General features: G+C 39.0%; 2 protein-coding genes across 2 annotated transcripts in view; both read left to right on the top strand.

Annotated features, from left to right (window-relative positions):
• Positions 1-9,812, top strand: part of cct2 (chaperonin containing TCP1, subunit 2 (beta)) — a 44,286-nt gene extending 34,474 nt beyond the window's left edge. The window contains exons 8-16 of the mRNA XM_052118243.1: positions 55-155; positions 238-365; positions 2,465-2,568; positions 3,924-4,043; positions 4,250-4,378; positions 4,461-4,564; positions 9,151-9,250; positions 9,336-9,477; positions 9,627-9,812. Coding sequence (XP_051974203.1) covers positions 55-155; positions 238-365; positions 2,465-2,568; positions 3,924-4,043; positions 4,250-4,378; positions 4,461-4,564; positions 9,151-9,250; positions 9,336-9,477; positions 9,627-9,657 — 959 coding nt within the window. The 3' untranslated portion in view covers positions 9,658-9,812. The remainder of the gene's footprint in view (positions 1-54; positions 156-237; positions 366-2,464; positions 2,569-3,923; positions 4,044-4,249; positions 4,379-4,460; positions 4,565-9,150; positions 9,251-9,335; positions 9,478-9,626) is intronic.
• Positions 9,813-9,919: 107 nt separating this feature from the next.
• Positions 9,920-13,182, top strand: part of nots (nothepsin) — a 27,323-nt gene continuing 24,060 nt past the window's right edge. The window contains exons 1-4 of the mRNA XM_052118255.1: positions 9,920-10,118; positions 10,836-11,019; positions 11,598-11,715; positions 11,889-12,007. Of these exons, the coding sequence (XP_051974215.1) occupies positions 10,063-10,118; positions 10,836-11,019; positions 11,598-11,715; positions 11,889-12,007 (477 nt within the window). The 5' untranslated portion in view covers positions 9,920-10,062. The remainder of the gene's footprint in view (positions 10,119-10,835; positions 11,020-11,597; positions 11,716-11,888; positions 12,008-13,182) is intronic.

The following is a 13,182-nucleotide window of genomic DNA, read 5'->3' as shown; positions in this document are numbered from 1 at the left end:
TCTGTGAGAATATGATCCTGTGTAAACTCATGGAAATAACAATGTTTGTAACAGGGTTTCTGCTGGACAAGAAGATCGGTGTGAATCAGCCCAAGAGAATTGAGAAGGCAAACATCCTCATCGCTAACACTGGCATGGACACTGATAAGATCAAGGTACTGATGTCAGGTGATCATATCAGTGAGCGTGTGTTGTTATAGTTGACGTGAGATGCTGATGATCACATGCTGTGTGCAGATCTTCGGCTCTAGGGTGCGTGTGGACTCCACAGCGAAGGTGGCAGAGATCGAGTCTGCAGAGAAAGGGAAGATGAAGGAGAAAGTGGAGCGCATCCTCAAGCACGGCATCAACTGCTTCATCAACAGGTGCTGATGTCATCACAGATAACTTGAATGAGGGAATCTAACCAACTTCAAGTAGTCTGAAGAAATGACATTTGACTTCCAGAAAAGGGCCATTCATATTTTTGGTTAAGCACATTTTTACCCAAATGGTCAATACTGTAATGCATTTGAGCTGTGAAATGAAACCCCTTAACACGTGATTCCTTTAAAATGTTTAAAGCATTTCCCAATTTTAAAACGAGATTCTCCGTGTGAGTTTTGAACAGTGGTCGGTCATTACACTGATATAAATGCCACAAACAAACAAACACACAACAATGATTCCATGCCAATGGTCTTGTGACGGAGGAAGGACCTCTTAACCATATATTTTTGAAAACAAACCCAGATAGGACTTGTGATATGCTGCGTTCACTCGACCAGCTGAAGTGAAGCATTTCCCCGACGTCACATTGCAGACAATTGGGATGAAGAATCATTACATGGACTGTGTCGGCACTAAATGGAAAACAAGACGTTCTTTGCAAGCGCTGTTCATGTGGAGTTCAGAGTGGTAAATCTTGAAAATGCAGCTTCATGATTGCTGTGGCAAACTATAGATGCTATTAATATTGTAAATGATGAACGTTTAAGAGATTTAATGCCCACTGAAGTGAAAACGCAAAGTACGGGAATGCTACATCCACATTCATCTGGATGTATTTGAAAACGGCGCGCTTGCCACCCTCTGACCTCAGGCCATTAATAAACTCGTAAGTCTCCAATAAGTGGCAGTCAGAATGGCATGAGTGCAACGGCAATAAATTATACAAAATAAACCCCAGGATCCAAAGAAGTTGAAATGGAGGCATGGCCAATAGTGTTTAGCAGATGCCGACTGGGTCATTCAAGACTAGCACGTGTGTTTTTACTGACTGGTGAGGATCCTCCATATGTATATTGCAAACCCCCACATTTTACTGAACTGTAGAACTTCTGGAACTATCAGACGCCGCTTTATACACAGACTTGTGTAATGGATATTTCAAAAGTACCATCTGAACAGATTGGACTGTTTTTATCTTGTATAAATGTTTTTAATGTTGTAAATATTTATTGATGAACCTTTGTTTGCCATGTCAATAGACGAAACGCTCACCATCCAAACTGTCGTTTTCAAACATTTTCCAAGAGTGGCTTGTCCACACTGAAACGTACAAAAGCACTTAAATCTGCTTCCTGCGCATGTAGAATCTGAAACACAATTGTTCTCATGTTCCGTCGCCGGACAGCTGTCCCGAGGAAACTTGCATCATCTTGGAAGGAATGGATTGTGAAGGTTGTACAACATTTGTCTTATTAATCAAAATTAATTGCAGGCACAACATGGTTCACCATCTTGATTGTTTTGGGTTGATTGGATCACATGACTGTCACATGACAACAAATACGTCATTGTTTCCGCTGTCCACACTACAATGCGAAGACTGCGTTTTCAAAAGCTTCTCTGTGTGGACGGAAGATGCGCGTCTTTTAGCTTTCATGTTACTTGAATTGGTGTTATTTTAGTTCATTTCTGTCTTTATTCTGTGGAAGGATTTCTTTGGAATATATTAAAACATTATGGACACTTTTCACACTTCTGTTTTCAGGGGTCAAAGTTCAGCTCCCTAAAAATCATGCGATTAATTGAGATTGCATTTTTAATCGACTGACGGCATTATTATTATTATTATTATTATTATATATATTAGGGCTGTCAATTTAATGTGTTAAGTGTGATTAATTCTATAGAAAATAGAATGTTAAAATTGTTCTGCGATTTAAGAATTCCTCCTGACCCGCATCTCAATACGTGATTTGAATTGTTTACTACTATTAACTTGACACGGCACCCTAATTTTGATTGCAGTAAATAATGAATCAGCATGATTATAATGAATTGTTTCAAAGATGATGTGGATGAAGTAATGAGAATCTGCTGAAGTCTCATGCAGATTATGCAACAATATTCATATATTCCTTTATGTGTTGCAATATAACCCAAACATGTTTCATGAGATTCTCATATGAATTAAAGCTGGTGATTTGGATGCAGGTTTGCAGTATGTTGATGACTGTAATGTGTTTGTAATCCTCAGGCAGCTGATCTATAATTATCCTGAGCAGATGTTTGCAGCGGCTGGTGTGATGGCCATTGAACATGCAGATTTCATTGGCGTGGAGCGTTTGGCTCTGGTCACAGGTATGTGTGAACATAGATTACTTCTGTGTTCTTCACAAGGGGTCTTGTGTTTGAAAGCAGCTCGACTGAACGTAGTGCTGGACGATAAAACGATATCAATATTTATTGCGATAAAAAAACTCCACGAAATCGACGATGATCTTTTGATTAATTTTCGATATTTAGCCTGTGTTCTACATCTAGACATGTGTGTTGCTAAAAACACTAGCAGTTTGGCTTTCTTATCGTATGTTTCCACTGGTGCGTGCTGAGCGAATGTGAGCGACTTTGTGCGGATTTCTTCCGCGTCAGTGGAAACGCCGCCTCAGACTGTATGAAGTTGCTATTGCCCCCGCTACGCAGGTCACCGCGATCCGGATCCCAGATTGACATCATGACGACGGTTACGCCCTCTCAACGTCTCTAGTGAGCAGCGCGACAAAACAACAGTGCCGGTTTCATCATATCTGATCTTTCTGTGCTGTATTCTTGAATATTGTTCTCTAGCACTGAAACACGCTTCACTGATGTCCGCATCCGCTTCCTCTTTTCCCCACATGAGGTGCGTGTTTCCAGAGCGCCTTTAGACCATAGCGTTTATCTTTCTAAATGTGGTTTTATTAATCAGCATGTTCCAAGCCTTTAATAATAAACAAACAGATTTCAGTTCAAATTTAGTGAAATTATTCAGATTTCATCATCTCTGACAAGGATGAAAGACAAAGCAATGACTAGTTTGTAGTTTAGTCTTTCTCACTTTAATGAAAATAGAAAAATGGTCCATTTCAGACTTTTACATGTTCAAAAGTTTCTCTCTGGAGATACCCCTGAACCCCCATACAGTATCATTCCTCAGTCACAAGGGCTTCTATGACCCCATATTTGGATATCTGTATGTAAAGAAATATATATACTGTCATTATAATTCAAAATAAATAGATCATCTTATAACATAAATATCCAACTGCACTCAATTGATAAACTATAAAATATTGTAATATTTTCACAGAAGATCCTTCAGACATCACTGCACTGGCTGTGTCTGGCCCCCAACGCAGTTTTGTAAAGACTATTAAGACTATTTAGACTGTTTTTTTTTCTCATTTGGGGGGGGGGGGATTCAAAAGAATTTGCAAATGTGATAAATATTGATATCAAATGATATGAAAAAGAATATCGTGATAATATTTCTTGCCATATCGCCCAGCTGTAACTGAATGCAACACGATGAGTTGAGTTCTTTAAATTTGACATGTGGTCAGTTCAACGCTCACGGTGCAGTATGCAGCTGAACAACTAAAGATGCATGTGTATCAACATCTCCGTTCCGTGCGGGTTCAGCTGCTTCATCGGCATGTTCGTGTGTTTTCTGACAGGAGGTGAAATCACGTCCACCTTCGATCACCCTGAGCTGGTGAAGCTGGGTCACTGTAAGCTCATCGAGGAGGTGATGATTGGAGAAGATACACTCATTCACTTCTCTGGAGTGGACATGGGTAAATATCACCATCTGATTCTTCACCTTAAGACAACATTTTTCATGTTCATGCTGTGTATTGTGTGTGTGCGCATTTAAATGTTTATTTTACCTGCATGAAACACGTTCAGTCTAAGATACAATATCAAGATCTACTGAATAATGTCAAAGCTGTATGTTGTGTCCCAGCATGCATTGATGTGAAATGTGTATCTGTGTGTGCAGGTGAAGCGTGCACTATTGTCCTGCGCGGGGCGACGCAGCAGATTTTGGACGAGGCGGAGCGTTCTCTTCACGACGCTCTGTGTGTGCTCGCTCAAACGGTCAAAGAGCCGCGTACCGTCTACGGTGGAGGTCAGTGAATGCTCGCATCACACAGCTCTCTGACAGATCTGAGATCAGTGTTGTGAAATCAGAACCTCTGTTTGTGTTGCAGGATGTTCTGAGATGCTGATGGCTCGAGTCGTTTCTGATCTAGCCAACAGAACTCCAGGAAAAGAGGCTGTGGCCATGGAGTCGTTCGCTAAAGCACTGACAATGGTGAGAGTCATGTACAATACACAATATAATCAACATCAATCAATTAACTTCAGTTAACCGTGTTTGTGGCATAATGTTGATGACCACTGAAATATGGACTCGTCCCTCCTTTAATAAAAGCAAAATGTGAGTTGATGATAACAGTCCCGAAATCCTGAAACGACTGTAAAAATGACAATTTAAAGTCTTTACAGCTGAAATAATACACGACTTTTAACAGCAGAATGAATGTAAGTGCTTTTATAAAGTTAGAAGCGTCACATTTCTGCATTTAAACCTGTAAACATTGACTTCCATTGGAAGTGTCTCACTGGAACACACATTTGTGCTTTAAAAACCTCCTTTTCTTTCATAATGAACTGATATATGATTATCTGTTGAAGGAAAAGGGAAGAGCAGGTGACGGCGAGTTAAACAGTGTTTATAATGGTGGTACTGATATATCAGCGAGATTAATGGAGTGATATTTGGTTATTTTGAGTTGAATCTGCTGTAAACTGTGTCATCCAAAACGACTTACATTCTTGTCGATGCATAATTAACATTTCTGTTTTAAAAATGTCCTTTATAAAATCTATTCTATTATAAACTGCCTGACCAAAAAAAAGTCACATGCTCAAATATTTCATTGGACCAGCTTTAGATTTGATTACGGCACGCATTCATCGTGGCATTGTTTCGTCAACCTCATGCAGCACCACAGCATTTATTTCTGTCCAGAGTTGCATTAATTCTTGTATTGATGACGGGAGAGTCTTCTCCAGCACGTCCCAAAGACTTTCAACGGGGTTAATGTCAGGACTCCGTGTGTCCTCATGTCCTCATGCTCTTTGAGCCTGATCAATCTTGGCATTGTCATCCTGGTATCGGCCGTGCCATCAGGGATGAAAAATCCATTGATGGGATAATCTGGTCATTCAGTACATTCAGGTATCAGCTGACTTCATTTCACTTGCTGAGCTCCGACCTGACAACTGAAGAAACCCCAGATCAAAACACTGCCTCCAGAGACTTGTACAGTGGGCACTTTGCATGATGGGTACATCGCTTCATGTGCTTCTCTTCTTACCCTGACGCGGACATCGCTTTGGACTGAAGTCATTTTTCCAATTAGTCTCACTAATAAGTGTCTGTCGTGTGTCACACAGAGGTTTAGTCCCAATCCTGTAAGTTCTCATTGGATTGTGGAAATGATCTTACTTTCACTATTAAACATAGCCGTGAGTTCTACTGTCCATTTTTTACCATGTGACTTCACCAGGTGTTTTAGTGATCTCCAATCACGATCATTCAAGAGATTTTCTGACCACATTTCTTTGATGAAGCTGACGTTCACCACTATTAAACTTTATTCAAATCTGAAGGATAAAGTGATTCAGTAATCTCATTAGTTGTTTTCTTTGCTTGATGCAGGCCAATAATTGACCCTTCTGAAACACAGCAACATCCTTTCTGTGATCACAGGATTCATCTTCTGACACGTTTATGAAGAGAAGCTGCGCACTGCATCAGTTAGGATTAAAAGAGCTGATGTCACCTGAAACCTATGAATCACTGCAATAATCATCCAATCACAGGCTCTTAACCATCTGCTTATTTAAATCCAAACGGCAATTAGTTTTGAATGGCCAGGCAGTGTAGAATGTATATATTTTAGAGCTGTCAATCGATTAAAATATTTATCGATTTAATGACATGGTGTCCTGATTAATTAATTGCAAATATCTGCTGAGAAAGCCCCTCATATAACAATAACTCAATATATAATGATGAAATAATTATACATAGTTCTCTTTAAATATTAAACAAGTTTATATATATATATATATATATATATATATATATATATATATATATATATAAGATAAAAAATATTAATTTAATTAAAATGCATTACATTCTAGTGGCAGAAGAGTTAATCATTGATAAGACAATATAAAAAGCAGTTTTAGAATACAATGTATTGTTTACTACCATATTATTGATCATAAGTCAATCATTGACATACAGTTCACAGCAATCCATTACACAAGTGAATTTGTCAATCAGTTGGAGATTTATTATGAGGGCTTGTTTAAGAGCCCGTCAATCTACACCTGTGTCAGACATGCTTGTCGCGTCTCATATGTGTCGCGTCATAAAAATAAAATGTTTGTGTCAAGTTAGTTTAATACTCAATCTTTAAACACATCTTGAGATCCTTTAGTTCGCATTTGTTCTCCTTCAAGTGTTTTGAACGCAAGAACATGTTTGTGTTGTGTGTCCGCTGAAGGGTTGTTAATGTTTTGTTCACTGTAATAAACTGTGTGTTGCTAATTCAGCTGAAAATTCACTTACTGCCCTCTGGAGTAAACAGGTGGTACTACAAGCATTTCTCAGGAATTTCTCAGGAAAGCGTTATTAACGCGTTAAATTGACAGCCCTAATATATTTTCAGAATGTGTAGCACTCTACTGATTTGTATTGACATGGCTGATATTTGGCATTTTTATAGCTAGGTTTTAGCTGATTAGGGTGAGTTTAATCCCCAGACTTTGACAGTTCTTTATTCATGCTGTGTATGACTAAAGTGTGACTGTATACCGGGGCAAGCCCAGCAAATGTGTCAGAGTTACTGGATATACTCTGTACATAGGATGACACTGTAAACATTATGAAAGAATTGTACTTAATGAGAACAGTTTCTATATCAATAGTCAAATGAATAAAATGAGCATCTGAAGACACCTAACGAGTTTGTGTCTTCTAAATGAACGCATTGAAAGACATGTTCTTTATCGACATGTCAAAATGATTGTGTATGCACACTTACAGAAGACGTTATTAACAACTGCCCTGTATTTTAGTGACTCACACCTGAACGAGTAATTGACATGAAACATAAGCACATCCAGCTGCAGACTCACATCAGGTTCAACTGTTGTGAGATAACACCACAGGGGAAAGATCAAGTCAAAGCAAAACACCAGTAAACACATTCATGATGGAGAAACTGCAGCACTTTCATAAAACTGTCATTGCATATCAAACATTTAACCTGTAAACCGCCACATTTATTTTAGCACATGAGTCAAATACTATAAATGGAGGAGATGAATTTTAAACTGCGAGTGCTGTTCGATCAGTTTTAACGTAATGATGTTGTAGTTGCACCTCTGTGACTGCTTGTGACTTTAAAACACACGTCCATACACCTTCATTCTGTCGTTATTTAGTTCAAGGACGCATCAGAATAAAAGAGTGCCATCTCTCGTGGGAAAAAACCCAGCTGCAGTACCCGCTGCTGGTACTCGTGGCACAAAATCGGCAACAATTTGTGCAACAAGCACCGTGTCAGAAACATTGGGCATGAAGTGACAGCGCTGAAGTTTGGAATGAAACTGTATTATTGCGTTTCTATTGGGATCCGCACCAGTATGATAATGATGACATCATGCCAAGTCTGCTGGGTACAAATGTAATCTAATACTCATTACAAATGACATGAGCACAAGTGAGGTTGGTAACATAATGGGTTACATTGTGCTTTTTAATGCGTTTTAGTAATCTAACATGATTGCTTTTGGATTATTTGTTGCATATTTGAATTAAAATATAACCCATAATTTAAATGTATTAAGCTGCAATTATATTCATAGAAAATAACTAAACAAAATCAAACTATTGGACTTTGTCAGTTGTGGAGTATAGTTGAAAATAACATTATTAAATATGAATAAACTGCTGTTATTCAGGATATTAGGAATGGAGATTGTCTCTTATGTTCTGTAGCTCATAATTGATTAGAATGACAGGTGCATTTTCTGTCGTCCTGACGTTTGAGTGTAACGTGTGTCCTCACAGAAGAGATGGCACGAGGAGTGTTTGTAAAGATCACATTACTCTTGAGTTATTTGTGTGTGCAGTTCTGTCACGTATACTTTGTCGTGGAATATCACGATGAATCTCTAAGTTGTAAGAAAACTCTCAGAGTCTTGAGTTCCAGATGCCAAAATTGTAGTTTATTGAACACCAACAAACATGAGACCGGCCAGCTGTCCGTTCTGACTGTCTTAGTCCAAAACCTCCTCTTCTATACAGTTTGTTATCTGGCATTACCTCATTTCTGTGCCCCTTTGTTATTTTTGTAACCAATGGATACTATTTGCCACCATTATCTCACAGAGCCTTTTGATATCTTTTTACTGGTAGAAACTTGGCTTTAGTCTATCTTCAAGGTCCTTAGTCTCATTATTTTGTTACAGCTGGGTGCTCTTTGTGGCCTCTGCAGCATCAACACTTTTAGTAACCTCATATGCTCTCTCCTGGGTCACACAAAGGCCAGGAAACTCATATAAGTATTTTGATATATAAGAAACATACTAGAATATTGAAAAATATATTATAACTTCAGGCTCACGGCACTCTTTTATATATAGGAACTGAATTACTCACATATATGACAGTAGCCGCTTGTTCATGTAATCATGGATTTAGCAGGAATCCATTACTACCCAGCACAGCAGATCTTCAGGAGTCTCATTGAAACCGTACGGCAGATATGAAGTGTTTGTGCTCATTCTGTCATGACTTCATCTGTGTTGCAGCTGCCCATCATCATAGCAGATAATGCAGGATATGACAGCGCAGAGCTAGTGTCTCAACTGAGAGCTGCTCACCAGGACAACAAGAGCACCTTCGGCCTGGGTGAATTTACTTCTATGAACCGCTTCCTTCAATAGCTGTCATTAGAGCTGCATTGAGCTGTAACCTTTGACCTGTGTGTTGTCAGACATGACTCAGGGCTGTATCGGCGACATGGCGGCTCTGGGCATCACCGAGAGCTTTCAGGTGAAGAGACAGGTGCTGTTGAGTGCTGTGGAGGCGGCTGAGATGATCCTGAGAGTGGACAACATTATCAAAGCTGCTCCCAGGTAACACGCTAGTCAGATGTGATGTTCAGGACAGGGGCTGTCAAACTTGTGTTCAGAAGCCGTATCAAAGCTTTGTGGGAAGAACACAGCAAAATTCACTAAAAAAAGCTGACTGTGTTTAATGCATATGTTGTGTTTGTGTCTTTCAGGAAACGTGTTCCCGATCATCACCCCTGTTAAACACACACACACACACACACACACACACACACACACACACACACACACACACACACGTGTATTAAGATGAAAATCTGTTCTGTGTAGTCATGTTACTGTTCACACAATGATGGTTTGACCTTTTGTTTACAGAATAAAACTACTTCCAGCAATCTCATTTTGATGTTTCATTATTACAGTTGATCATGTGTTGAGACTGGTCATTTATATTTGACTTGTGTCTGTTTGCTGAGTGTAAAATCAAACACCACCTGAAGAGGTCAAAATGACCTGAAATCTGTTGTAAATGTGCTGACTCTTGATAACAGGATGTGATGTTTGATACATGACCTGATGGAGCGTGTGTGACTATGGACTCATGTGACAGGATAAATGAAGTGATTAGCTGAAGTTACACCAGTAAACATGTGGACATCTCTGCTGCTGCTGAGCTGTCTGGGCTTTGTTCAGAGTATAGTAAGGTAAGAACAGTTATTGTGTCTGAATTGTTCCAGATTGTTTCATGTCTGTGACTGCCTTGTGATTAACATGAAACTAACACTGCTATGTAGAAAATAATACAATCAAATCTAAAATACTAGATCAGAATTGCCCGAAAATTATTGTAACACATCAATGAACCTTTTTGTCATTTGTGTGAATTTACAGGATTTCTAAGGATAGACCCGGTAGATAGACACAATTGTACAGAGCGGTTATCTGAGTTACTGTAGACTTTATCAGTTCAAACCAGTCTGACCATTCTCTGTTGACCTCTCTCATCAACAAGTGTTTCATACACAGAACTGTCGCTCACTGGATGTTTTTGGCACCATTCTGAGTAAATTCTAGAGACTGTTGTGTGTGAAAATCCCAGAAATACTCAAACCAGCCCGTCTGACACCAACAATAGTCAGCCAATAGTGTTGGAAATTTCTCGAATCTCTACAATTTACTCATCAACAAGGTGTTTCCATCCACAGAACTGCTGAGAGGTCAACAGAGAATGGTCAGACTGGTTTGAACTGCTAAAGTCTACAGTAACTCAGATAACCGCTCTGTACAATTGTGGTGAGAAGAATATCATCTCTGAATGCTAATTGTAATTGTTTTGATGGCGTGAGGGGGACCTACACAACATTACACAGGTGCTTTTAATGTTGTGGCTGATCGTGATTGAGGAGTGTTTTATGTGGTAGGATTCAGTTGAGCCGTGTGCCATCAGTACGGAGTCAACTTCGTGCCAAAAACCAGCTGAATGAGTTCTTGCACGAGCATCAACCGGATGTCTTCTCTCGCCGTTATGCGCAGTGTTTCCCTCCTGCCATAAACTACCTCCATCTGGGGGGCAAATCCACCGAGAGACTTTACAACTTCATGGATGTGAGCAAACTAGGGTTTTTCAGCTGGCCAATTTTTGTTACAAATCTACTGTAATAAAACACCACGAGCTTTACATTTACTACTAACAGACATCTGATATATAACACATATATATATATAACTCATATTTCAGCTTTCATATCTGACCAGAAATATTCAGATTCCTCTACTGTTTGGGAAAATATATATTACATGCCATTTTTATTTTGAAATGTATGTTGCATATGTTTAAGAACCCTTACAAAACATATAATCTGCAAACCTGCCGCTCGTTATTTTCACATGCAAATGAGCTTTCGATTCACAGTAGTGAAGTTATGGTGAACCTCCAGCAAACCTTTGACAACCATGAACGATTTGCTGAAAAGCTCATTTGCATGTGAAAATGATCAGTGGCGAATTTCCCACGAACTCTGGATTTTATTAGGGAACGTGACTTTAGAGGAGTGAAACCCATATATGAACACATTTCATGTTTTGTATGTATTGTTATATATCAGATTTCTGTATGGGAAGGGTTTCCAGTGTGGTTAGATTACTTCTATAGTACAGTACTCAAATGATTGTGTGTTGTGAAGGCCCAGTACTCCGGTGAGATCTGTTTGGGGAATCCGGTGCAGAACTTCACAGTGGTGTTTGATACGGGCTCCTCTGACTTCTGGGTCCCGTCAACATACTGCGTCAGTCAAGCATGTGGTAACGTTCATTCCTTCATCTAGCATTCATGTCTTCATGAGGTCAATGTGATAACTGTGGAATATGTGTCTTTCTGAATGTGAAGTCTTTGGATAGAGCTCTGGATTGTTCTAGACTAAATGACCTGGTTGTTATTTGCACTGTTGGGTCATTTTGTTCATCTCTTGGCACAGCAATGCACCGTAAGTTCAAGGCCTTTGAATCGAGCACATACACGCATGACGGACGTGTATTTGGCATTCATTATGGCTCTGGGCATCTGCTGGGGGTCATGGCCAGAGAAGAACTGAAGGTGATGCATTCAGTATTAATAATCAAACATGTTTGTATAATATAATGTTCATCCACAGGTTTTGTATTGGATTTAGATAAGGGCTCTGACTTTTTAGGGTCATTGTCGTACTGAAACGTGAACAACCATCTTCTCATCTTCAGTTGTTGAGCAGAGGGCCACATATCTTCCTCAAGAATTAGGGTGCACATTTACATTTACGGATTTGGCAGACGCTTTTATCCAAAGCGACTTACAGTGCACTTATTACAGGGACAATCCCCAGAGCAACCTGGAGTTAAGTGCCTTACTCAGTGACACAATGGTGGTGACTGTGGGGTTAGAACTGTCGTGGAATATTGCGAAGAGTTTCTCTAAGTTGAAGAAAACTTTCAGAGTCTTGAGTTCCAGATGCCAAAGTTGTAGTTTATTGATCACCAACAAACAAGAGACCAGTCAGCTGATTGTTCTGACTCTATCCTCCTGAGTTTTCAGTTATATACCTTTTTGTTATCTTCTTGCCCATTATCTCTGACCAATAGAATAATTACTCTTGTCTCTTTCCTTCGCCACCAATATGTTCTATTTTCCTCACTAATTAAATATTGGTGGAAAATCCCCCATCTAATTATTTTTTAAAAAACATACATCAACTGGTAACTCCACTTATTTTTGACATAAGTCATAGTTCATGATAAAAGTTCATCAATTTTAGAAACACCTGTGTATGAGACAAACAGCCATGTCCCCATCACATACCTTTTACCTTTGCCCTACATTTCAGTGTACCCTCATAATGAGGCGGTCTTGTTTGTTCATACACAGTATCATTTGATTAATGAAAGAAAATACAAGCTTCAATGATTCTCAACTCATCAAGGCAAAACACCATGCCAGAAAACATATCATATAAGAGATATCTAACTTATTAAAAGTGTTTTCGTAAGAAGTGCATCCTGTATTTTAATGAGATACACCATATATTTTAGAGATATGTGTCAGCATAAAGGAAATACACCAAAGATATATGTCAGAATACTACTAATTAACAGAAACAGCAAAACACCAGCTGCAAAAATACAAGACACCATTCATATAATAACTGATTAAAGAAGTACATCCTGTATTTCAAGGTTATATACCATTCTTTGTGTTCTCTGCAGCATCAACACTTTTAGTAACCTCATATGCTCTCT

Source organism: Xyrauchen texanus, chromosome 45, assembly GCF_025860055.1.
Source record: "Xyrauchen texanus isolate HMW12.3.18 chromosome 45, RBS_HiC_50CHRs, whole genome shotgun sequence".
In the NCBI taxonomy this organism is placed as follows: domain Eukaryota; kingdom Metazoa; phylum Chordata; class Actinopteri; order Cypriniformes; family Catostomidae; genus Xyrauchen; species Xyrauchen texanus.
Note: the sequence above shows the minus strand (reverse complement) of the source record. Positions and strands in the feature narration are given on the sequence as shown.